This window comes from Astatotilapia calliptera, chromosome 2, assembly GCF_900246225.1.
Source record: "Astatotilapia calliptera chromosome 2, fAstCal1.2, whole genome shotgun sequence".
In the NCBI taxonomy this organism is placed as follows: domain Eukaryota; kingdom Metazoa; phylum Chordata; class Actinopteri; order Cichliformes; family Cichlidae; genus Astatotilapia; species Astatotilapia calliptera.
In genome coordinates this window covers 34,760,171-34,785,475 of record NC_039303.1, presented here as the reverse complement: position 1 = coordinate 34,785,475, position 25,305 = coordinate 34,760,171, and the positions used below count along the sequence as shown (strand labels likewise).

At 40.0% G+C, this 25,305-nt stretch overlaps 3 protein-coding genes across 5 annotated transcripts in view; 2 read left to right on the top strand and 1 right to left on the bottom strand.

Moving 5' to 3' along the window:
* The window catches only part of zdhhc9 (zDHHC palmitoyltransferase 9), a 31,991-nt gene extending 23,075 nt beyond the window's left edge, over nucleotides 1-8,916 (bottom strand). The window contains exon 1 of one of the 2 annotated variants that reach the window (XM_026145672.1): nucleotides 8,574-8,916. In XM_026145672.1, the coding sequence (XP_026001457.1) occupies nucleotides 8,574-8,602 (29 nt within the window). In that variant the 5' untranslated portion in view covers nucleotides 8,603-8,916. Of the gene's footprint in view, nucleotides 1-4,381; nucleotides 5,363-8,573 lie in introns of those variants that run through there. The other variant, XM_026145665.1, reaches the window with a different exon arrangement.
* A 12-nt stretch (nucleotides 8,917-8,928) lies between these two features.
* On the top strand, nucleotides 8,929-11,212 carry tyw2 (tRNA wybutosine-synthesizing protein 2). Its single transcript, XM_026178648.1, has 7 exons — nucleotides 8,929-8,981; nucleotides 9,117-9,285; nucleotides 9,388-9,586; nucleotides 9,685-9,835; nucleotides 9,924-10,033; nucleotides 10,298-10,455; nucleotides 10,847-11,212. Exons 1-7 carry the CDS (start codon nucleotides 8,929-8,931, stop codon nucleotides 11,210-11,212), a joined length of 1,206 nt encoding a protein of 401 aa, XP_026034433.1.
* Nucleotides 11,213-14,059: 2,847 nt separating this feature from the next.
* Nucleotides 14,060-25,305, top strand: part of sytl4 (synaptotagmin-like 4) — a 15,987-nt gene continuing 4,741 nt past the window's right edge. Inside the window, exons 1-12 of one of the 2 annotated variants that reach the window (XM_026145613.1) lie at nucleotides 14,060-14,384; nucleotides 15,578-15,767; nucleotides 18,500-18,715; nucleotides 20,585-20,694; nucleotides 20,824-20,935; nucleotides 21,021-21,206; nucleotides 22,048-22,162; nucleotides 22,238-22,328; nucleotides 22,442-22,536; nucleotides 23,411-23,503; nucleotides 23,968-24,146; nucleotides 24,521-24,623. In XM_026145613.1, the coding sequence (XP_026001398.1) occupies nucleotides 15,649-15,767; nucleotides 18,500-18,715; nucleotides 20,585-20,694; nucleotides 20,824-20,935; nucleotides 21,021-21,206; nucleotides 22,048-22,162; nucleotides 22,238-22,328; nucleotides 22,442-22,536; nucleotides 23,411-23,503; nucleotides 23,968-24,146; nucleotides 24,521-24,623 (1,419 nt within the window). In that variant the 5' untranslated portion in view covers nucleotides 14,060-14,384; nucleotides 15,578-15,648. Of the gene's footprint in view, nucleotides 14,385-15,454; nucleotides 15,478-15,577; nucleotides 15,768-18,499; nucleotides 18,716-20,584; nucleotides 20,695-20,823; nucleotides 20,936-21,020; nucleotides 21,207-22,047; nucleotides 22,163-22,237; nucleotides 22,329-22,441; nucleotides 22,537-23,410; nucleotides 23,504-23,967; nucleotides 24,147-24,520; nucleotides 24,624-25,305 lie in introns of those variants that run through there. The other variant, XM_026145622.1, reaches the window with a different exon arrangement.

Here is a 25,305-nt window from a genome sequence, read left to right as displayed (position 1 = left end):
AGCTGTTGCAGGCCTGCTTGACTCATACTCCAAATGAATTATGCACTTGCTGTGCAGGCAGCTCAACAGTGGGCCTCAGTAACAGCCTTCTGTCATACAAACATCTGCAGACTGTGCCTGGCTGTTTCTAGGGCACTGCTGAGGGAAAAAAAACAAAAGCTCTCAACCTCTGCTTGCCCTCTCTCCTTTTTAAGATACAAGCAGGAAACAAGTCGATATCAGAAAAGCTTTCGTGGATCCTCGTGCTTTTCCCACAGCAATAAAACTGCTCATGCTATTCTCATAAATATTCAAAAAAACGAAAGCCTGACGAAATCCAAAAGCTCACTTAACATTTACTTCTTATCTAAGAATATTTCAAGAGTCATCCAAACGATGCAGATATCAGCACCTCATACATTAGTATGCGGTATCAAGCCGTGACTGAATTTCCTGCTTCAGGTAGACAAAGATGATACATGTCCTTGCTCTGATGTCATGGGAGCTTGCACCCCCTGAACCTGAAGCTCCAGACTACACTCACTATACTCTGATGCCAGGCTTAAATCAGTCGTCCTTGTTATGCAACATTTAAATACCAAACGAGAGAGATGAAACATTAGAGCCTGGGTCACGGAACGTTTAGTGGGATTAAAGTTAGGATCACAGATGTTGGGTCATATAATATTTAGCAAGTGAACTTGAGACTGATGAGAAATGTGTTTATTTAGCAGTATCTCTGTCACATTTTTGATAGCAGTGCATCTACTTCAACCCCACCCCAAGATTTATGCAAATATAATGTGGACTTTCCTTCCTTGCATGAAGCAGGCTAGCAGGCTGTGAGCTATAGATTTATAAAATCCACCCTCCACAGAGGAGCGGCTCTCTCCTTCTGATAGAGAAGCTTCCAGAGAACAAAGCCTTTAGATCATGGTTGCTGTAAATGGAGCGCGTACTCTGAGTAGGGTATAAATCATGTTATTGCTCATTTGGCCTTGGCCGGATGCCGCTTTCCGATTGGTTAACAGGGAGACAGGGTGGAGTTAGATGCTGAGAGAGGCTTGGGGGGGTTGACTACAAGAGCTCTTCTGACTGCAGCCACTCGCTCTGCAGGCTCATCCCTGTATACCTACTTCTCCTGCATCGCTCCCATTACTGCACACATACAGCACCGATACCCAGAAAAGAAGATCGTCATGCACATATGGTTTTCTGGCCTAGTGGCTAAGTGTCCTGTGGTGGACAGACAGATGACACACTGTCCTTATGTTCCAGTTTCTTGTTCCTTCCTCCAAAATCCATAGGTGGCAATCCGCATGCACATATGCACACACGTTGACAAAAAGCAGCAAATAGAAACCAAACCTGCAAACATCTATCTGCAAGTAAGCCTTCTGCAGATATGTACATGCTAAAGCCCTCTGTACACACACACACTGAATGCAATACCCAGTTTAATAGATATGCAAAAAGGATCAGCACAAATCCAATAAGGTAAGGATGTAAAGACTTAAAATTCTGCCCAGCAAGGGAAAAGAAAACTAAAAAGGCTGGGCCCATTTCTTCAGTGACTAATTTGTTTACTTGTCCCTAATGCATCTTTCCATTTGTGTACTCAGCCACTGGTTTCCGCAATTTAGCACAAATTAAAACACGGAGGGGTCTCCCTGCACATGGTGCCGGTGGCTGATGATAAAAGTGAGATGTCTGCTCCCCTGGTCTTGGATATTAGCCAGCTCACGCCATGACATTGCCCTCCCTTGTTCTGCCATCAACGTCACGGTGCAGCACACTGCCCAACCTTAAGCTCACATGTGAGGAAGGAATTCTCAAAGATAAAGAAACAGCAAGACGTTGCCCTGACAGGCAGCTTAGCTGATTATACTGATGCAGCGTCACACAATCGACTGCAATACAGTCTTTAATGTGTTGCAAGCCTTTATACAAAAATTACATTTTTGATCACTGGTTTGTTTTTAGTGTTTTTAGTGTTTTAGAGCAGTGAAATTCAACAAATATTAGTTTTGCAGATTAACTGATAATTTATTGGCTTCTGTTTTATACCTTTTTTTCCCATTTTTAGCACAAAATGAGCCAGATAATCCTAACGTCAGCATACTGATTTATACTCACAATGACAAACCTAACAGATATTTATCCACTAGCGTGCCTTAGTTTAGCAGCTTAACACGATGACATTTCAAAAGAGAGCAGCAGCTGTTACAAATGTGATCAGTTTTGCAATGATTTAGTCAGAAATCAAATCACAGTGGTGGCTAGAACATCATCACGACATCATCCAGTGGGGGAAACTTAAGAGGCGTTTTCTGAGGGAGTGCTCAACGGTTCATGCCATTTGGTCTCCAACTATGAATGCAGATTATCTTAAAGCGGCTAGAAGAAAGTTGAGTCATCTTCAAAACATATCTTGAGACCTTGAAAGTGCAATTGAATGCACCTTTCTTTTGCTGTCCACGTGGTCTCTCTGCATGTCTTACACATGACTCCTCAATACCTGCCACACCAGGAAACCTCCATCACCAAAACTCTTGTCTTTGCCAACAGATTCTAGATATTCATATGCAAATATCTGTTTATAGAGATTCAAGATTTGGAGTTGGAGGATTACAATTGGTTTCTTTTGGGGAGCCTGAATGTCTGTGCTAAGTTTCATGATTATGCAATAGTTGTTATTTATTTATGGGTGACAAGCGATGGGAAGGTTTTTCAGTCGGGTTTTAAGATAAAATAAGTACTCTGAACAAGCAGTCTCAGACTCTGGAAAATGCAGAAAATGAACATAATCAACAGCAGATGCATTAATTATGAAAACAGCTGTTACTTACAGCGCTCGCACTAGCTGACAAATAATTCTACAATAGCAAAGAGCTTAGACTTGGTGTTTTAATGCTTCTATCACTAGTTAAATTGGCATTTTGTGAATGCATTATACCTCAGAGCCTTTCTGCTGATGGCTTTCACCCTGTCATAGCTTCAATGTATCAAGTTGCCATGTAACTGAATTTAGCAATTACCCCCATGTTGCTCGGGCCCAACTTCAGTAGCTGTCCCACCCAGAAAGATAATTATATTGTGCTGTAATATGAACATAGCAAGTTAACGACCCTCTAGCTATCAGTTATCATAACGCCTCCTCCCAGCTCTGGATGCTCAGCGTGAGCAGTATCATCCTTTTCCCTCTGTGCTCTGAGCCGGACAACAGCTCCTTCTGTGCAGACTCAGAGGAAAGCAAGAGGCCATTAACGTGCAGGCAGACAGAGACGGGAAGGGCCTGGCACTATGCAAGAGCAGCTACTTCTCCTCGCCACTATGCTCCAAATCCATTTGGCCTGGTAGCCGCATACACACCCACAGTCAACGGAGGTTACTGTGTTACACAGCAGGATTTTGTGCCAAATCATTGTGTTCTGTGTGTCATTTAAAAACTACCAAGAAAGAAAAGAGGAAATAACAAGGACGTGGACAGAAAGTGTAAGCAGCACTGCTTTATGAGCCACGTCCATGTTCTTCATTTTATTAAAAGGCACTCCTCAGTACAGCATGAACTGATGAGATCTGGCTTCACCAGCAGCATCCGAGCAGGTCGACAGTGCTTGCCTGGATGATGAGTCCAATGGGTTGTGCAAGTAGTGGATTGGGACAGAACTGCTGAGACCAAAAAAAAAAGGGCCGCAAAACCAAAGCTGAATGACTTGTGTCATTAAATATTGAACAACTCAGTATGTGGTCAGTCATAACCATCTTCTCTGTCAGGAAGAGAATTTAGATCAACAAGACACGAATACGAGGTTATCAAAGTGAAATTGTTGCCTGTTACAAAAGAAAACCATAAAAGGAGGTTACATTTACTGCCCACCACCGAGCCCAGGATCACATTACCATTAAGTAGGTTTAGAAAGGTAACAAAAATCCAATACTCCCTTAAAGAAATCATTTTCAGATCAACTACACATGACTGAGATGAGGATAACAGTAAAAGCTTGATTTGGTGATTTAACCTAATCAAAGGTGAGGACTTTACGTTACTCTTTGTGATGCATTAGGATATTCAGCTAGTTCTGAGTTCTGAGAAGGTGGATACTGCTTTCCAGATCAATCAATCAAAATAAATTGTTAATGCATTTCATGATCAAATAACCTATATTCTCAGAGCGGACATCTCTAACACGTAAATTAAGCAGTGATGGATGTTTTTGATTGAAGCTAAAATATTTATTATGTGAGTTTATACTGATTTTATGCACCTCTAAAGTTGACAAATGTTGGATAAGGCTATAAGACGTGATATTTTGGCAACCGGAAAAGGCATAAGAAGCCTAAAGGGAGTTGGAAACACTTTTTGGAGCAGCTGATAACTTTGCCACGGGGTATGACTTACTCGAAAGCGAAGAAGAGGGCGCAGGTCCCGGTGATGAGGAAGAGGGTCAGGTAGAAGACGCCCTTCTGCCGGGCCATCATCACCCGTCCGTCGCAGCAGAAAGTGTTTTTCCCCGGGAGCTTCTCCCATTTTCGCACCTTTCGTGTTATCATCACCGCCGACATGGTGTCCTCTTCTCAGATCAGCAGTGTGCGCTTCTTTGGGTCAATACAAGTATTTATACTGCAAAGGGATTCAGACAATACGCCGATGGCTCGGGAGGGGATCTGCGCACATGTAGCCCCTTCCCAAAATACTATTTAGTCAAAAACAGTCCAGTTAATGAGTGATATTAAAGACTTGTGCGCTAAGTGGCGGCTGGGAAGCATTTTCTGACCATTCAAAGTGTCGCAGTCACATCATCGGCGTTTTCTAATCCATATTATTTCCCGTCTTTACTGCAGCATGTCATTCCCACAGTGAGCCTCCCTCTCCGCTCAAACAACCTCAATCCCTTCACGGTCCGGGCACCTCTGGAAATCAGGAGAAATTCATCCAAATGCGTGCAGCAGATGATTCCCACCAGAAACCTGAAAATCCAGCTTTTCAATCGGAAGAGCGGACCTTGACCGACTGACATTCATGTCATCTCGATAAATCATAAATGGTTTTACGGGCGAGCAGCTGCTGGGTCTTCACAAACAGGCTGTTAGACTGTGACTGCACTGCTGGTTCAACAGCCTTCATTTAAAGAAAAATAAAAATAAGAAAGAATCGCCAGTGTGTCCAGGAATATGTAAAGCTCTTGGATATGCCTTTCCCCCCCTACAGCCTGCCAGCTCTCGGTTTCAGTCAATGGTAGCAGGAAACACGCCTAGATTGAAATATCTAATCTTAAAGGGGCAGGACAGGTGAAAGAAAAAGGGAACAAAGGACACAGGAACAGGTCCTGTCTTGATCACATTAATATGCTAAATTGCTCGCCTATCGTATTGCCCAAGGGAGCAGAGCGTGAAGTGTTTTATTGGAGTTAATTGGTAATGGAAACCAGAGGGATTAATCCCCCACGAGAGCAGAGATAAGCAATGCAGAGGTCTTTTTTTGATCTTATTTCTTCTGCATCATACATGACAGTTTGACAGGCTAAAACAAACCGATACATTTTGAAGATTTGACCACATGAATTGTTGCACTGTGTACGTAAGCTATATTAGTAATACGCTTGCATTTCTAACACCATGTGTGCACAATGGTGTGAAAAACTCTTTGTCCCCGCCCTCATTTATTATTTTTGGCATATTTTTCACACTTACATGTTTCAAGCTAATTGCAAAGTATATAAGCATGCATATATATATATAAATCTATATATATATATATATATAGATATATATATATATATAAACCCTCCACATGGAGGGTTTTCCAACATGAAGTGTTTAAGGTCACGCCAAAGCATCTAAGGTCAGACCTTGACTTGGCCACTCCATAACCTTCAGTTTTACTTATTTGTTTATTTATTTTAGTCATTCAGAGGTGGACTAGCTGTGTTTCAGATCATTTTTCTGATGCATAACCCAAGTACGCTAAGCTTCAGGGCACAAACTGACAGCTTGACATTCTCCTTCATGATTTTCTGGTAGAGAGCAGAATTCACGGTTCCATCAAGTAAAACAAGTCGAACAGGTCCTGAAGCAGAAAAGCAGCCTCAGACGATGGTCTGGCACTACCTCCACCGTGTCTGACTTTTGTTATGATGCTCTCTTTATGAAATTCTGTGCTACCTTTATGTCAGATGTAACAGGATGTAAACCTTCAAGAAAGTTAAACTTTTGTCTTAATAGACCACCGTTTATTTTCCCAACAGTCTTGGGGATCATCAAGATGTTTTTGGCATATGTGAGGTGAGCCTATATGTTCTTTTTGGTAAGTAGTGGTTTTTTTCCTTGGAGCTCTCCCATGGATGCAATTTTTCACTCCGTCTCTTTCTGATTATGAAATCATTAACAGTTACAAGGTGTATCCATTTGTGGATTAAAGCTCTCGCTGTTTGCTGGAGTCCGAAGCCTTATAAGAGGCTTTGTAACCCTTTCCAGACTGATTAATGTCAATGACCTCTCTTCCTTGATTTAAGATTCAAGATTCAAGTAGTTTATTGTCATGTACACTGCAAAACACAAAAGGTTACGCAGAGTAATGAAATTCTTACTTTGCAGGTTCCCTTCACACAACTAAAAACACTAAAAAGAAAGTAGTAATAAGTAAAACAGTGTAGATCTTGTAGCTTATGTGTGGGTGTAATCAGAATTTAAAGTGCAAGTAGTTGCAACACTGTCACAGTGATAATATATACAGAGTATGCAATACTACAGCATATATGTAGAGATACACACAAAAATTGCAAATCTACAGGTTAATATAAATGTGCAAAATTGCAAATTTACAGTTATGGATAATTATAGTTTGATAGAGTTTTTAAGTTTTGAATAGATGTTGTCGATTGTGCTCATAGACAGTCAGGAGAAGGACAGCATTTTCATTAGATGTGTATTTCTTCATAAGAATTATTAGTGTTTTATTTATATAACAAATGAATATTTATATAACAAATATATAACAATTTTTTAAATTATAGTATATATATCATATGTTACAATGCTACAATATTGCCTCAGTTCACTCATGCTGCTTTGATAACATCTCCAACACCTCATCAAACACAGAGATGATGGGTGATGTGTCGGATGTAGCATTGACCCACCCGCCCTCTCGAGTTCAAATGCACCCCCAGCTGCAGACAGCTTAAAGTCTGAATTTAAATTCAGATGACACGTTTCGTTAGATCTGTCAAACAGGGCCGATCTTTTTTAAGGGGAACGCTCAGTGGTGGCATGACTGATCTAACGTCATACACACTAATAGACAGATAACGTAATCTCGGAAGAAAAGGAAAATTGTCTGAGATAGGCATGCCAATACTGCCTCCATCTTTTGGGCACTAACAAACACATACTCCAAAAGGCTATTACAACTCATATCAAACTGCAGTTGTTTTTGGGACTGCAGCCCTGCTAATAGAAGAAATTTGGAATTCCTGGCCATTGGACATCTCACAGGTGCATACTATCATTTTCCTAAATTTGCAGTCAAATTTGTCCTTAAATTTGTTTAGCAAAAACTTAACTGCATTTAGGCGTGTAGACATGGTCCAGAAGACCTGCTGAAGTTCAAACCAAACATAAGAATGAGGAAGAAAGGTGGTTTAAGTGACTTTGAAGGTGGCATGGTTGTTGGTGCCAGATTGGTGATTTGAGTATTTCAGAAATTGAATTTTGCTGCAGAGCCATCTCTAGGGTTTACAGAGAATGGTCCGAAAAAGAAAAAAATATCCTGTCAGTGGCAGTTCACTGGTTTATGCCAGAGGTCAGAGGACAATGGCCAGACTGCTTCAAGCTAACAGAAAGGCAACATTAACTCAAATAACCATTCAAATAAACACTTGTTACCACGAAGCTTTGCATAAGAGGATCTCCAAACACAAGATGTTGAACAGCGAAGCAGATGGTTACAGCAGCAGAAGACCAAACTGGGTACCACTCCGATCAGAATAGAAAAGCAGGTGACATTTTGCAGGGACTTGCTAAAACTGGACAACAGAGCGGTTCCTGGTCCTTCAAATGACAGGATGAGGATTTGGCTTGAACAGCATGGAAGCATAGATCCATCCTGCCTTGTATCAATCATTCAGTCTGGTAATGGTGGTGTGGGGGGACATTTTCTTGGCACACTTTGGACCCTTTAGTACCAAGTGAGCGTCATTTAAATGCCACAGCCTATCATGAATGTGCAACCAACAAATCAACAGCAACTGTGTGACGCTATCATGTCAACATGAACTAAAATATCTGACAAATATTTCCTGCACCTTGGTGAATCTATGCCATGAAGGTTTGCAAAGGTCTGCGGGTACTAGTAAAGTGTACCTAATAAAGTGGCCTTTGAGTACACGTGTCTACTGATGCGTCTGTTGCATTTGTAAACGCCTACAAAATAACTTGACTATATTACACAAATACAACATAAATAAAGGCCCACTAAGAATAAACCCAAACAGTTGAATTTTTATATCTTATTATAGATATTAGTTTTAGATTGATTCTGGAGGATTTTTAGTCTGCTTTACATTAAAGTTGCTTTACCTTCCGCAACTTACCCTCTGATTTCTCTTCCTTTTGTCTCCATCTATTGGGCTCCGTGAGCAACTTCTCCAAAACTGGCTATCACTTAATGGTTTTTGGCCTCGTTTAATTGAGGAAAAGCTGTAGTTTTCTAGCAGTAAAAGAAATAGAGACAAAAACATTAAAAATGTGTTCGCCGGGTGCTGTTTTTGTTCATATATTTTTGGTTTATCAACTGCTTGTTTTCGGAGTTGTCCGTCCGGCATAACAGTCCGACTGGAAACACGGGTTGTGTCTAGTAGGGAAGCTTCTACCCGGTTGTTGACGTGCATCTGGTCTTTGTTTGCATCGTAATCTAAACGTAAATAGAGCTGATTTGTTTGTTTACAGATGGACAGTGTGCCATGCCTTCGTGTGCCTCAGTGTCAGGCTCAGAAGCTCAGGTAATCCACGATTTGGTCATTGCTATCAACGGCAGCTAGCAATTAGCATTAGATCAAAAGGAGCTGATTGATTTGAACAAACAGCCTGTTTGAAATAACTTTGACATTATATTTAACATGCATTTTATTTCACAGGAGGTCACTACAGTCCAAAGGGGCTCTGGACCTGAGTTTGAGTTTAGTGAAAGACTCAGATGGGACAGTCCTCCTGCCCATTTTAGCATCCTGTTTGTCCCAGCTCGATCTTCAGTCTTTCAGGACCACTGTGGCTTCAGATGATGATTTTGAAGTAGTTTGGAGTAAGGTAATTAAAGCTGAACGAATTATTATTAACAGCAAGCTTTAAAATGTAATAGCTGTTTTTTTTTCTGTGAATATTTTCATTTCTGTCCTGCTTTCATCACAGTCTGCTCTGCAGTCAAAAAAAGAGAAAGGAAGGGCGAGTAGTAGTAAACTAGAGAAAGTCCTCCAGGAGCTGTTGGAGTCTCATGGTGAAAGATGGACAGAAGAGCTGAAGAGAGACATCCCTCGCAGTTTCCAGCGACATGGAGACCTAGTCCTGCTGGGAGACACTTGTTTTGTTCTGCCATTATGGGAAAACATGGGTAGCTACTGATCTCAAACTGCACCACGTTTTACTTTACCGCTAAATGTACAGAATAATTCATGAGGAGGCTCACTGGCTACTTTTTAACTCATTTAGATCAACAGCTTTGGAGCACAGTGGCCAGAGGACTGGGAGCAAAGCGCCTAGCAAAGATCAGGAGGATTTCAAGAGATGGATTTAGATCTCCTGAGGTGACGATGCTGCTAGGAGAGCACAGCTGGGTCAAACATGTAGACAATGGCATTAGGTAATAATCAGTCATAGATTTCAGCACTTGGGGACATGCTTATTAGACTAAAATGTGTGTGAAAATGTGTGCTTCACATTTGTTTCAGTTATGAGTTTGATGTTACCAAGTGCATGTTCTCGGCTGGAAACATAACAGAGAAGCTCCGGGTGGCTGGATTTGACTGCAGAGGGGAGACTGTAGTGGATTTATATGCAGGTAATAAAACTGGAAAATATATTATACGATTGCAATAAAAGGAATCTGTGGTAAATGTAACTTTTTGAAGGTTAAAAGGACCCATTTTAGTAGATATGAAATAAAGTTACTGACTGATGTCGTTTCCTTGAATTCTGAATCAAATGGAGGTGCAGCTGAGTTCACTGCTCATGTACTATTGCTCTTACAGCTGTGTGCTACCTAAAAACAACCGAATTATGATGCATATTGTTGTTTAATTTTCCCATTTGTGCCTTACTTCAGGTATTGGATACTTCACTCTCCCATATCTGGTGCATACAAAGGCCAGTCACGTTCATGCTTGTGAGTGGAACCCCAACGCTGTCGAAGCTCTAAAGAAAAACCTCGAGGCAAACGGAGTGTCTGACCGCTGCACGATTCACCAAGGAGATAATCGCCAAGTAAAGTTCATCGATTCGTTATATCTTATGCTGCATGTGGTGTTTATATACTACAGTTTTAGATTGGTCCCTTGGGAAATGATTATTTCATCAGAGAAAGTCCACCTCTAATAAAAACTATATCTATTTTAACTATGAGATAGATTTCTCAGGACTGTGTGCCGTACCTACACCCTTACTTATCCTTAATTAAGAAGCCAAGTATCAGCCAGTCACTGCTAATTAAATCCTCTTGATTAAATGATCATCAGCAAGTGTGACCAGCAAGTTTCGTTTGAGTTTTTACCATTATTATAAAAATGTAATTGCCTTTTATTCCGCTTTAAGAAAAAAAGATACGCTATACAGGTTTTTGTAATCACCTCTTTTTGTCTAACTTTGGTTTTTCCAGCTCCAGCTGTGTGGCGTCGCTGACCGAGTGAACCTGGGTCTCATACCAAGCTCAGAGGACGGCTGGTCTGTCGCCTGTCGACTGCTCAGGAGAGCAACAGGAGGCGTTTTACATATACACCAGAACGTTACCTCACCAGTACAGCACAGTACAGCCGGCGATGCCCCCCAGAAGGTTTCTGGGAAAAAAGCAGACAGAGAGGTGTGGCAGGCCTGGGCCGAAGACACGGCAAAGCACTTCGCTTCTCTTTTAAAAGACTTCAATGGTACACAGTGGACAACAAATATCCAGCACATCGAGCACGTTAAGTCATATGCACCTCATGTTCACCATGTCGTGCTGGACTTGGAGTGCAGGCCTTCCTGAGAAAGTAATCATCACAAACACTAAACAGACACTGTGGTGTTAAACAAACAGACGTTTCTAACCAAACCCTACACAAGCTGGTTTAATCATTTGTCAGGCTGTGACAAACCAACCGCAACCATCATTTATCCAGAGGCCTGTACTACAAAGCAGGATTTGTGGCTTAGCAACGTAACTTTGGGGTTAACCCTGGGTCTCCAGTCTTGCAAAGGTGGTTCAGTTCTTACTCTGGGTGCGTTGCCAGGTTAAATTATGCTGCTGACCTTACCTTGTGGAAAAGCCCATGGACTCATGGACGTGCGCAGGTAGAAGGAAGGTCTAGTTTTTGTCTTTCCTCAGTGAGCACGATTAAGAAATGTAGATGCTCAGGAGAAACTGTAGTCATATGTTTTTGTTTCTGTTAGCTGAAAGCAGTTCTAAAGCGTTTTTTCTAATCCTTAATATTGTAATATAATCCTAGAACAGAGCAACAAAGCTTTGTACTTGATAAGCTCACATAAATTACAGGTTTAAATTGAATATGTTTGTGTAAGTTCTCAGTCATCCAGGACATGGTAGTCTTGAGTGCTTAGAAAGGAAACAACTGGGCGTCTTTAGGTTCATCAATACCGTTTGTCTCTCATCCAGGAAGCACCTTTAGTTCTAAAACAACTGCTATAGAATCCCAGGTATTTAACCCCTAGTTAGGATTATCCCCTTGGAGGCGGTCCTGAGAATCCTTGACCCAATCATGTGAAAAAGGGCCTGACTCACTGGGGCCAAAGTGTGAAAGACGCTGTCCCACTTAACTGTCACGTGAGCTACTGAGGTCACCTCAGACAATTTGTGAGTGGGGGTTGAAGCATCTGGGAACGGATCTCAAGATGCATTTTAGGTGGTTCTAGGTTTGTTGACAGTGGATGTAGATGCCTCCTTTAACACTGTGATCTTTAAAATACTGTCCTTTTTCCTTTAGGTGCAGATGTGCTGAGTTCTGATGAGGTGGCGCCATGCATTTGTGTAGTGATGAAAATGTCTGGGCACTAAGAAATCTATCTGCCTTCTTTTTAAACACTCAATCTTTAAATTGAATTTTTTTTTTTTATTTACTTACATTGAACTTGCTATGAAAGAAAGAATAAGGTTTAAAATCATCTTGCACACATCAAACAGTAGGTGGTTAATTTAACAGAATATGCAGTTGTAGTCATGTGAGACTCTTGAATGTCCTGGAGCTTTAATATTGATTAATCTTTGAATTTACACATCTTGTAATACAGCACGTTCCTAATACAGCTGCTTTGCCTGCAGTGGCTGTATTACAAGACGCATTTGACTTCTTCATATGTTTCTAATATTCTACCTTGCTCATCTTAAAATATGCACTCTTCTGGCATGTGAACATGCTCGTAGCTGGATTATGAGAAACACTGGGTTGACATGTTGAGTTTATAACCACCTTCGTAGGTTTGCCTCATCTTGTGGCTAATGTATGGAGATGTGAACTTGCTTTGAACGTAGTACAGGCCTCGGGTTTCCTGCCTCACTTTTATGCAAGGGACTTATGACCGGCGCTGGAAATTCCTCGTTCATAGGAATTAGTTGCAATCCCCAATCCCTTTCACGAGTGCACCAGAGTCACAGTGTCACAGTGCAAGCAGCTAAACAGTCAGGCTGTGCCTTGCTAAAGAGCAGCTCATTGTTGTGTTGTACTATTTCTCAGGTGTGTTTGATTACTAGTACCATTGAGGGTGGCTGCATTGGAAAGCAAATACACTATTATCACTGTTATTCTGCATTAGTCATAAATCTGCCATGATTGAAGATCCACAACCCTCCTTGTTGTTGTTTTTTGTTTGCTTTAAAGGGGGAATGTTTTACTACCATGACCTATATGCATGACATATTAAAGGAAAAGCCTGAATAAATGTCTGCAGAATGCAGTTTTCATACATTGAGAAGTTATGTGAATCATATGATTTGGCTTTTTGCAGGCACGTGGTCTGAATCCAGTTAAGTTGATACGAGAGATTTGAACCTTAATTGGGGGATATGTTCTGCACGGATGGATGGGTCCATCCTTCCTGGAGAAATCAATGCCCTGGGGCAATGAAGCTAATCTGGCTTGTGGTGCTCAAATGTGTCATTTATCCTTCTTTATCTGTCTGTTTCATCCTATTTCTCTTTATTTATGCATTTAAATGTGTTAATAATATTGAAGCACTTGACATGTATCAAAGTCATGGTCTAGTTAGAATAGCAAGGTAGCATAGCTTGTTTTAATCCTATAGATTTATTAGGTTTGCCTTAGATTGAGGTCACTACCACCGCCCAGTTATCAAACAGACATGAAAACAAACAGAACATTACATGTACTGAAAAACGTATTAACCTAAATAATAGTTTATGCAGGGATAAGTGGTGATAAATTCAATCTTATAATCAAAAATGCGTTTACTAAGTAAACATTTTTTGGGCTTTTACAGTAAAATAAGACATGAAACAACAGGAAGGGGAGGGGTTTTCTTCCAAAAAGGACTTTGAAAGTTTGTTGTTGTTGTTGTTTTTATTTTATTTAAACGACATGTGTTTCAGGCTTAAAAGCTGCTGTCATTTTTTAAAACTCAGAAATCATTTTCTTTATGCTCTGCTCTCTTATGGCTGTGCCCTAACAACAAATAATAGCCCGGTATTACAACTATGTGTAACTATCTGCTGTGCTTCTCTCTCTCTCGTTTGCATATTGAATTTCACACATTTAGGTGCAAATTTTAATGAAAAGCGCATATGCATGCACTTTCTTTGTTCCAAGTTTCCAAGGATTAGAAAAAAACAGCTTTGGGGGAGAAAGGAAACCAAGATATGGGCGAGATTTTCCACACCCAGCCCTCCTCCGGTAAATAGAGCAAAGGAAAAGCACCTGTCATGGAAAATGTGGAGAGAGAGAGAGGCGCTCCTGAGCGTCTCCTGCGAACTTTACTTATCTTCCGCCACAAAATCAGCAATTAAGGAGACTCGGGCACGGTTGTGTTTTAACCACGAAGCAGAGTACAGCTGTGTGTACCTACCCGGTGGTGTGATTGTGAGCGCGCGGTGAGCTCGCGTGCTGCTGGTATCACTTTTGCCTGTCTTTTCTCTCGGGAGTGAGTTGCGAGTCGTATAGTGGCTGTTCTCCGTGGACTTCTACCAACAGGTGTGTTTAATTTCCTTTAATGAGTCCGAGCCTTTTTTTAAATTATTTTTATTTAGTAAAATTCGCAGCAGTTGTAACGTGTAGAGTTTACAGACCGGTCTGTGCAGCAGGAAAAAGGGAAGTCTCAGGCGGTCTTTTGATGTAACGTTAGCGTTAATTAGACTTTCAGATAAGGCGCAGTTAGCGACTCATAGTCGAGTTCTTTTTTTAACTCTTCCAGTCTGTATTTAAATCTGTCAGCGTTGTTTGTTTTTAATGCTTTTACCTCCTTTATGTTTACGATTGGTAAAGAATTACGTGCTCACTAACTCAGAGTATTGACCGTTTCCTTGAAGCTTATTCTCTCACTAAGTTGCCCTGCAGGTATTCTTCAACCCTTCATCATAATAACAGGCTCCAGGCATTCAAACAATGAGGAAGAAGTTATCACGTTTTCCACGCGTGCTTAGAAACGGGAGCTTTCTCACAGCTTGCCTCATTTTGCTCCTGCCTAAATCACCCTGCGGGGAGTTTAAATGGAGCATAAAGTTTCAGATGGGGACATGACAGATGACAAGGCTGATGCTGGGTTTAAATTAATGTTTCAGCTCCTGAACTCCACCCTGCTCTCTGTATCCTTAGAGGGTGGGAACCATGCACCGTAGCCAAGTTCATGTTGTCTTTTGCTTTCACCGGGGCAGAGGCTTTCTGTGGGATTTTAAAATCCTCTCACATCCTGGTTCTTCTTTAGGTCATTTCAGCCAGAAACTTCCAGAGTCGTCTCTTGAAATAGAAAGTATTCCTGGTTGTTTTATCAGTATTCCCACCAGGCAAGCTTTGCTGTTGATGTTGGCATGAGATTTAAATAATCCAATGAGAAATCTCCAGCTGAGTTATGCAGGATGGCATACTGGCAGCAGCAACTTCCCTGTATGGAAGCCAACAGGAAGAAGGAAAGGTCACTCAGTCGTCTCCCAGTTATTTGATTAAAACCACATAAACACAACTGTTTCTGTCTGGCTGTATTGTCGTCACAGGGATTCGAGTCACTAAGTTCCTGTTTTCACTCAAGGGCTCTGGTGAGCTTGCATTACAGGAGATCATAGGAAAGCAGGTTGTCCTGTAGTAAAGTCAAGCATTAGTTGGAAGGTTTAATTTAAAAAAACACTTTTTGCATAAACGCTCAACTCCTGATGTTCTTGCTTTGTCCTCAGTGACATCTCGATGTAAAAGTGACTCGATTGAGCCAGTTCACCTGCACTAAGGGTTCTTGGATACAGACGCCATGCCAGAGGCTGTTGACATGATAAACCTGGGCTTCCTGTCTGAATCCGAGCGGGAGCTGATCCTGGAGGTGCTGCGACGAGATGAGAAGCTGAGACAGGCTGAGGACCAGCGTGTGCGGTGAGAAGAGGCTCCTAATTTTTCCACACCTGTCAGTTAGTCACTTGTTATTTAGTTGTTAGAAGTACCAAAATCAACTCATATCTGCCGCTTATATATTTATTTTTTTACTGCACTTCTATTCTGTTTTATTTTTAGCCATTTTTACTTCACAAAAGTATTCCCATGCGTTATATTCAACTTTTCAGATAGTATTTTAATTATTTAGAAATTTGCCCAGTTGGCATTTGATACTTGTAGGGACTTGATATTTATTGTCAGGGTTCAACTAAGAGCTGGATGATAGTAGCTTAATCCAGTTAAAGTAATATTGGCATGGTGGCTTTGTGGTTTTCATAGATAAAAATAATAGACAAAAATAGGAGAACAAAAGATATAGATATTGTAATCTGATTTTATTTTTAAAGAAAAAAACAAAACAAAAACACTGTCAGTGTCACTGTTGTTAATGTGTTGGCTCTAGATACTTATTGCTGTCTCTTACAGTATTAGATGCATCTGGATTCATTGTTTGACTGTTGCTGATTGTTTTGTTTTTATTAGAATTCCATTTAGTTTTAACAAAATGCACATCTATTCAAAATATCAACGCTGCAAAAAGAAATGTAATGACAAAACTAATACAATAAAATAAAAATAGCAATCAAAAACTGTAATGTGTCAGTTGCAACTGGATTAAAATTCCACAGATATTGCTTTAGTCGCTTTCTGAATGAGCCTCTGTTTTCATCTATTTAATATTGTTTGGAGACCTTGTCCATAGCTCCCCCGTCTTGCATCATTATGAAGAAAACACTATGTAATGTACTTGCAATGTAGTGCTTTTCCACACTTACTGTTCACTCAGAGTGCTTAAAACTAAAAATATATTTGTAGAGAACTTCATTCTATACATGTAAAGCGTTTTATCTTACATCAGCTGATTTCGAATCGCCAGTTAACCAAATGTGCATGTCTTTGGACTCTGAAAGGAAGTTGAACTACCTCGAGTAACAAATGCAGACATGGGGAGAACATGCAAACTCCCTCAAAGTAGGGACCCTGTTACCATGAGGCAACAGTGCACTGTGCAGTGCTAGATATCATTAAGTCATTCTGGAGCTATTGGCGCTTGACGAGCATCTTGAAAAGTATCTGAGACTGCTCACTTTTACTTCAACTCATATTTATCCATAGAGCACCAAATCACAGCAAGAGTCACCTCAAGGCACTTTTGTACTGTAAAGAGAAAAGAAGACCACAAATTTAGATGAGCTCCTATGAGCAAGCACTTGGTGACAGTGGGAAGAAAATATCTCTCTTTAAACAGGACAAAACCTCCAGCAGGACACAGGGAGGGGCAGCCACCTACCATGACCCGGTTGTGAGGAAGGGGAGAAAGACAAACGTAAAACACTCTGTGGAAGAGAGCCAGAGATTATTAATGACTAATAAATACAAAGTGGTGTACATACGAACAGAGTGAAGAGGTGTGTAGAAGAAACACTCGGTGCATCATATGAAGCATGGAGTGTTTCTACTTCAAAGCTCCTTCTTTATAAAAGGAAAAAACAACAAAACTTTGCACTTATATTAAAGTATGATCTACATTAGCATTGATGTGGTCACCAGGACATTTTAAAAACTGCAACTGTATAAAATTAGCAGTCAAAAGAACCTGAAGAAGCTAAAGCTCCGGGAATACATACGGTTTGTTTATCTGATATGTTTCATGTTGTGGCCTTCATCTGGCCCATCATAAAACATATTATAGACAACATATTTTAAACAGTATAGGTGTTCGGTAAGGTTAAAAAAAATGCATGCATGTTCTGTTTGATGCAAGTGTTGTTGCAGTTTAAGTTCTTCTGTTAAAGAAAAAGAACTTAAAGCCTCGTCTGACTGTGCACTTTGGAAGCAGGCGAAGTCGTTCCAGAAACCTCTGCAGAGATTTCAGTGCAGGATTGTTAGACTGAGGACTCGGCTATAGAGAACTGAGGCCAATATTTTGACTGTATTGAGACACATTCAGTATTTTGCTAAGATGTTTAATTTCTAGTGTTTATAATGTTCAGTCTTCATTGCTTAAGTTTATTCTGTAATTTAAGATATTTAAGCCTTTTAGGCATTTGTCCTGCTTTTGTAAATCTTTTCTGTTGTTGTACACTGTAAGTCGTAAACATGTGTTGGGGTGGGTTGTACATTACAGATTAGAAATTTGTTCAAAACTGACAATTTGGTAAATTGTCAGTTTTGCTTAATGCAGATGAATTTAATCCACCTGCCCTCTGAAGTTAACATATTTTGCTGAATTGAAGTATTGCAGTAAAGTCTAATCTTGTTATCAGCAACAATGTCTCATTTTATTTGCACAAGTATTTAAAAAAATTAAACAACATTCCGCCCAAGTTCTTTAATGCACAAGACAAATTTACACTAGAAGCTGAGTAACAAAGACACTGTACATATTATTTTAATTTCATAATTCTTGTCTCGCACTATTACTTCTTTATATCAGGCTTTACAGTAATTGAGTAATATTTATGGACTACACCTTGATAATGACCACAAGTTCTGAAATAAAATTATACTTTAACATTTACAAAAGGTATATGTTTAAAAACTTACTTCATGTACTGTTTGTTTTTGGGTTGTTTTGTTCTTTTAAAGAAATCCAGCAAAATGTTTACTTTGCCATATGACTGTTTAAGTGAAACTGACTATGTGGCATTTGTGTGGCGTGTTTGGCTCAGGAAGTTGAAGACAGAGCTGCAGGATGTTAAGAGGAAAGGGGCCAAACGTGCCAGTGAAAAATACAGTCAGCATAGCTGTGGCCGATGCCTGGAGCCTTTGAGCCGACTGACTGTTTTTTCCAGCCAGTGTAAGATGTGCAATCACGTCGTATGTCGCAACTGCCGGATGGTCCTGCCCGATGGATCCTGGCTGTGCAACGTGTGTGCCAAAGAATCGTAAGAAACGTTTTAAATTAAACAAATATTGTATCTTCAAAGAACAGGGTGTGTGGGGTTAGGTTGATGTTTTATATTTGAGAGATTTCCATCAAAGCCCAAGTAAGATTCCCATTCGTGCTTCTGAATATTTAAATACTTAAGCAGCCATTTCTCAAAGCAAACTGCCTTGACAATTTTCAGCTGTAGATTTTCTTCCACATTTTACACACAAACGAATATTTTTAGGACGATGTATAAGATTGGTTCAGAATAATTTAAGGTGCCCATTGTGGCTGAAAAGAAATATTTCATCCTTGTCCAAAATCCTCACCAACTTTGAGAGCAGGTTGTGTAGTTTTGAATGCAGATACTGACCAGAAAATTATAATGGTAATTTTTTAATCACATATTAAAGCAATTAAAACTCTATTGTCATTTTTCTCTTTGGTGATTTGAAGGGTAAAAGATTTTTATTGATATTTTTATTTAAATTGGCGAAATCAGTTTTTCCTGGTTAAGCCAATTCTTAACCAGGAAAAATTTGGTTTTGCCAATTCTTGAGTATGATAGCCCACTGAGCTTTAAAGTCTGCATTGCCTCAGAAATATGTGGCCTTTCAATTCATTTCTGCCCATTAATTAGCTCAGTTATGAATATAGCTCATCATTGATGCAGGTTTGCAGTGGCTTACAAAGATGCTATAGGATTGGTCCTTCAGGTTTCCAGGTGACACAGTGCCAGTCAGCTGTTTGTCTTCTTGGGTGTTCCTACATGTCAGGCACTTCTATGATACATGAACATTTTTGTGTAACTTGGATAAGTCAGCGGACAGCATCTGGGAGGTTTTGACTAGCCACTGGAAGAGCTGCTTTTGGTATTCATCCAAGTTCAACAGACACATGAATTGCTCTGTCACGTGAAGTGACAGCGCATGAATTGCTTTTGAGACTAATGATGATTTGCTAGGTTTTATTTTGCATTGTGTATAATACAAAGTGCCCCCAGCAGCCTAAACCTGTAACAGAATTACAAAATTATGGTTCAGGTTCATCTGATCTGGCTCTAAATATGAGCTTTATCAAAAAGTTGTAAACTGATCTTAAAAGTAGAGAGGGTGTTTCCTGAAGATGAACTGAGATCTGGTTCCAAAGGAGAAGGGATTGGTACCTGAAGTAAGCCTGCAGTCTGAGTTGTTTATAGGGATAATATGATACTAAGAGGTCTTTAAGATGTGATGGGACCTGACAAAGGAGAAATATGATCTCTCCTTCTAGCTCCTGTTAGTGCTTGTTGTGGTGTTTTTGGACCAAAGGCTTTCTATGAGCTTTTAGAATAACCTGATAATGGGTAATTACAATAGTCCAACTCTGGAGTAACAGAGTAATTAGATGTTATGTCATTTTTGGCCGTACTGAACAGATGAAAGAAGGCAGTCCTAAAGTTTTGTTTTATGTGTGCGTTAAAGGACATCCTGGTGAAAAATGACTCTAAACTTTCTCACAATATTATTGGTGCCATCCAGACAGAGTATCTGGTTTAACCCATTTGTTTTAGATTTTTACTGTATTTGTCAATATAGTAGTAATAAATAACCAAATATTTGTATGAAAAATCACTGTTGGTCTTGCAAACCACATCTGTTGATGATCAGCTATGCAGTGTGAAATGTATCTCACCACTCATCTCTTCCTCTCCTCGTTGTCTTGCAACATTTTTTGGGCATTAACAGAAACATCAATGAAAACCCAGAACTGCTTGTTTTCAGGATAATCACTATATATGTCGTGTTCTGCACTCTCACATATTGGTCACATACTGCTCACACCTTGTTGGATAACCATTAACAAATCTGTTAGTTAACTGATGAATATTTATATGGGATTCTAGTGATGTCAAGAAAAGAACGGGTGACTGGTTCTACAATCAGCGGGTCAACCGTTTCTCTACAACACCTGGGCATGACCTAGTGAGAGTCTCTCTGAGAAAGAAGCAGCCATGTGAGTACAGTTAACAGGAAGTAGAACTGTTGAGCTAGTTATGTAAACATCAGCCGGCCTGCAGTCAGAGCAGTGACGTTACAGTTCACTTTTTTTTTTTCTTGTTTGTTTTTTGTTCTGTGTTTATAGCGAAGAAACGAGAGACAGCAGGTGAAGTCCTGTTGAGTAGTTCTGAAATAAATTCAGGTCCTCCTAAGTATCCGTCTCTGACGAAGCAGAAACTTCAGATGGTTGACAACAGGTGTGCTGTCACTCTTAACATCAGTTTTGTCTGGTTTTAAAAATGTTCATTAAACCACTTCTCAAACTCGCATTTTTGTTGACAGTAATTCAAGCAGTTATATTGGATCCATCACTTCAAGGGCATCATTGGAATCAAAGGAGGAGGAAGAATTAAAGGTCCAACCAAACTCAAATCGCAGTGACACGGAGTCTGTAGAAAGTTCCAGTATAGCCAGCGTTAAAACTGAGACGGAGTCTGGCCGTGTGACCCCCGAGCCTGAGCAACCAAGGTAAACCCAGATGTAGCTGATCAAATAGCAATTTTTGAGACCGGAATAGCAGCATTTAGCTCTCTTCTACATGGTGTTTAGCTCCTAATTGAGTAGAGTATTTAGTCTGACACCGTTAAGATCAAAGTGGGGTCTGATCATAAAAGTTGAAAAACTCAGACTGTATTTTTAAACTAACAGATAATGATATTTATGTGACAGCGTTATGAGAAAGTAGAGCAATTAAAGCCATTTTAACCTACATTTGATTGTTATTAAGCCTGAAATGTTTGTGTACTAAAGAAAGAACTTATTACAATGTAAATATTCTCAAAAGTTCAGTGATGTTGCAGTATAGTAAAGCAGCATATTTAATCTCCTATATTCACCTAGTTGTTAATCATTTCTAAGTTGTGTTGGTACTTAAAAAAATGAGAAACTATTGCAAAGTAAGGCCCTAGTATATCTAAACAAAGTTTCCATCATATCTGACCTTGGACTTCACACTTGTTCGTGTTACTGTCAGTATAATTATGTGTTGATTTGTGCTATATCCTTAGAAATGGGATCATGAACAGCATAATATCCCATCTAAATTAGGAAGCCCAGCTGGGGGCTTGTTTCTAATACAGTTTTCAGTTTGTATGCTAAGTAGGGTCACAGGCCTCAAATATCCACCAAAGTAGTTTTAATTAAAGTGCTCTCCCATTCTCGATTTCAGAACTGAGGTCACACAACTGAAATGAAACACAAATCTGAGGCTAATGGGACTTCTTTACAAAACTAAAAGTTTTTATTTGTATATTAGAACAAAAAAGGTCTTTATTGTAGTTGTTAAATGTCTGTTTCTTTTGCCAACCAGGAAGGAGAACAGCTTTGTTCGAACCAGCCCAGTAGGATCCAGTAATTCCAGTCTGACTGTCTCCATCAAAGCAGATACTGTCAGCAGTGAAACCACCAACGCAGAGATCAACACTGTAAGATAGTTTTCATTGTTTGAAATATTTTCGCCACCTTCTTCTCTGACTGCATCTTGTTTCTGGTCACTTTAGGCCCCAGAAGTAAAATCCTCCACTGTAAACCCAGAGCTGGATGTTGATAGACTCTTTAAGAAGAGCATCAAGCGAGGCACAAAACCTGCAGGTTTGTATTGTCTGTTAACATGTGCAGTGTTGTTCCCCGTAATCACAACAAAAATGTGGTGTTTTTTTTTTCTGTATTCATTATATGTATTTAATTGCTGGTGTGTTCATTAGAGTATGCATCAACACTGGACCTGCGTAATGAACGTGACACATCAGAGGCATCACTGGGCAAAAGGAGCAGATCTGTACCAGGCTTGGATATACAGGCGAGTGTGTGTGTAGCTGCTTAGATTTTATAATGTCACATTAAAGTTAATTACCAAGGATAACATTGTTTCCATCAATGTAGCTATGTGAAAGAATCATCAAAAACGGATCCTGCAACCATTTTATTGCCTTCTTTTAATCCCCAGTGCTACCTTTCCAGTTTCAGAGGATGTTTAAGTATGTCTAAGGATGATTTTTGACAGCAGAGGTGATGACAAGGGCAGAAGAAGTGACATTCTGGGCTGTTAGATTTGATCAAAAGTAGTTGTTCTCGTGGTGGATATCAACAGCATTCAAGCCAGATTAACTTTCACAAGGTTGAGTGGCAAAGGCAGGCGAGAGGTGGCATTCTGTTATTTTAAAAGAGCAATAACTGTGAACATTTTCAAAGACGGTCCCTCCAGATGAAATCTTGTCTGTCTGTTAAGTGATGGAGGCGGTTGTGTAATAACTTGCATAAAGGTGGTGGTTGGGCATGCAACAGGAGGCTAACCCCTAAGCCTCTCACGTCTACATTGCTAGCCACTCACTTTGTGAAGTGAGTGTAAATTGGAAAGCTAGAGAAACTGTTGGGCACGCCCTTCATCCATCATTGGAGATCTTTTTTGCTGGAAAAGTGTGCATTGTGTTAGCAAAATCCAGGTCAATCCATTTGGTGATCAATAAATTTTGATATATTCTGCCCTTTAAATTAAAATGCCATTGGTTTGATCGGTAATTTGGTGGGTATTTAGTCAATAGCTAAATGGTTATTAAATCAACTTTTATTTTTCTGAAAACCTCAAATACCTTTTTGAAACTAGATGATTCTGCTGGGTCTCAAAGTCTGTGTGTGTATGATAAACTTGCTAAGTGTGTATTGTGGTGCCGCAGGAAGATGAAGAAGAGGAAGAAGATATCGACAGCTTGGTTAGCTTTCATAGAAGAACGATGAACTCAAATTCCTCCAGCCTGCGTGGCTCAAAGGTAAAGTAATGACAGAACTCGCATTAGGTCTCTCAAGTAGTTTTTGAAGTGCAGCTCATTACGTGTCTCATAACAGAGCTGATACTTACTTATCTGAACAAGGATCTTTAACCTCAGGAAATCCTCTAGCGCGTTAGGAAGTGCAAAACCGATAGTGCGAGTCCAGCAAAGTGTTTCTATAGTTACCAGAGCCTGAATAGAAGGCAAAGCTGTCACCAAGACGACTTTAATGCTATTAATATGGATTTACGAAACATCCTGACAATGCTTAACTCAATTTGTCCCTAACAATCTTTCTGTATCTTTGTAGAATTTTTCTCAATCTGTAGCTTCTTTGTTCCCTTGCTATTACTTTTTAAACTGAAGCACTGAGTCTGTTTCTCCACTTATTAACTAAAATTGAATATTTGTCATCAACTTGAAACAAATGCAGGCATCGTTAATGATCGTTTGTTATCATGCAGAGCACACTGGGCAGCATGATGAGCCTTTACAGTGAAGCTGGAGACTTTGACAGTGTGGAGGTGAAGGGAGATGTTGTGTTCTCTGTAAGTTACGACGAGAGCAGCCAGAGCCTCCAGGTCTTCATCAAGGAGTGTCATCAGCTGGCTTATGGCGATGCTGCACGGAGTGTCTGCAACCCGTAAGAGCTTTCACTACACTCCAAACCTACATCGATCTCCAACTGGCAGAATTTAAAATTAAAAGCGAAGTTTAGTCAAACTTTAACCTTCAGATTAAGCAGCACTGTTGATTGTGCCTAAAAACTACACATTTTTCTACTGCGCACACACCCCTCAGTAATGTAAGCAAAGCTTTGATCAATGTCGATAAGAGGTTACTGTGTTTACTGAGACTCAGTAAACACATCCCAGAGCTGATTAGTTGAGCTTCACAGGAAATTGAGTGTCAACAGACAAACATTTTTCTCAGCATTTAGTCAGGAGATACAACAGATGAGCAGTAATAATGACAGGGAGACTCATGATTTGACCTGCTTCTGTGTTTATGTTACAGCTATGTCAAATGTTATCTGCTCCCTGACAAATCTCGCCAGAGCAAAAAGAAAACCAGCACCAAGAGAAACATTATAAACCCAGTCTACAGTGAAACTTTAAAGGTGATGATTTATCATTTTTCTCATGCCTAACTGGACTCCAACTGTTGATCTTACCCTGTTGACTTAAAGACGCTCCCTTATTAGCGACCTTGCGCCATGTCTGCTGCAAATAATGACCGCACCTACGGAGACCTTAAGGTTGATATTGACTTTGCAGATTAGAGTAGCTGTTGTCAAATATTGATTTTAGTCCCAGCCTTCAGTGTAGAGTCAGCTTAAGCAGAGTAGCAAACTGTTGACAGGGAAATTAACCAGAAAGATCCATCTCAACATGTTTTGTTTTTTTTGTTGTTAAATAATCTCAATTTTTCACGTCATAGTTTGTGTTCCTGTCTACTTTTAAAAGACTGAAATGTCCACATTTGGAGGTTGAAGCAGTAGCAGTGGTGTGAATTATTTCACCACCCACACCTGAGATCATATTGTTTAACCAGATTGTAAATTATAATTTGAAACTACAAAGCTGTTTCAGAAGCAGATCAGGGTTTGGCTTAAAATGGGCATTTTGGGTCAATCAGTTATGGGTCAATACATATTCAGTATAAAAAAAAAAAATGGTTTGTTTTTTGTGAATATTGCACATTTCACTGAAAATGTGAGCGGCGAATAACTGTGTGGGTTGTGGCATCCTGGTGAGCTGACGAGATTCAACTATGGGCTAAAAAGCTCCTCAAAGCCACGC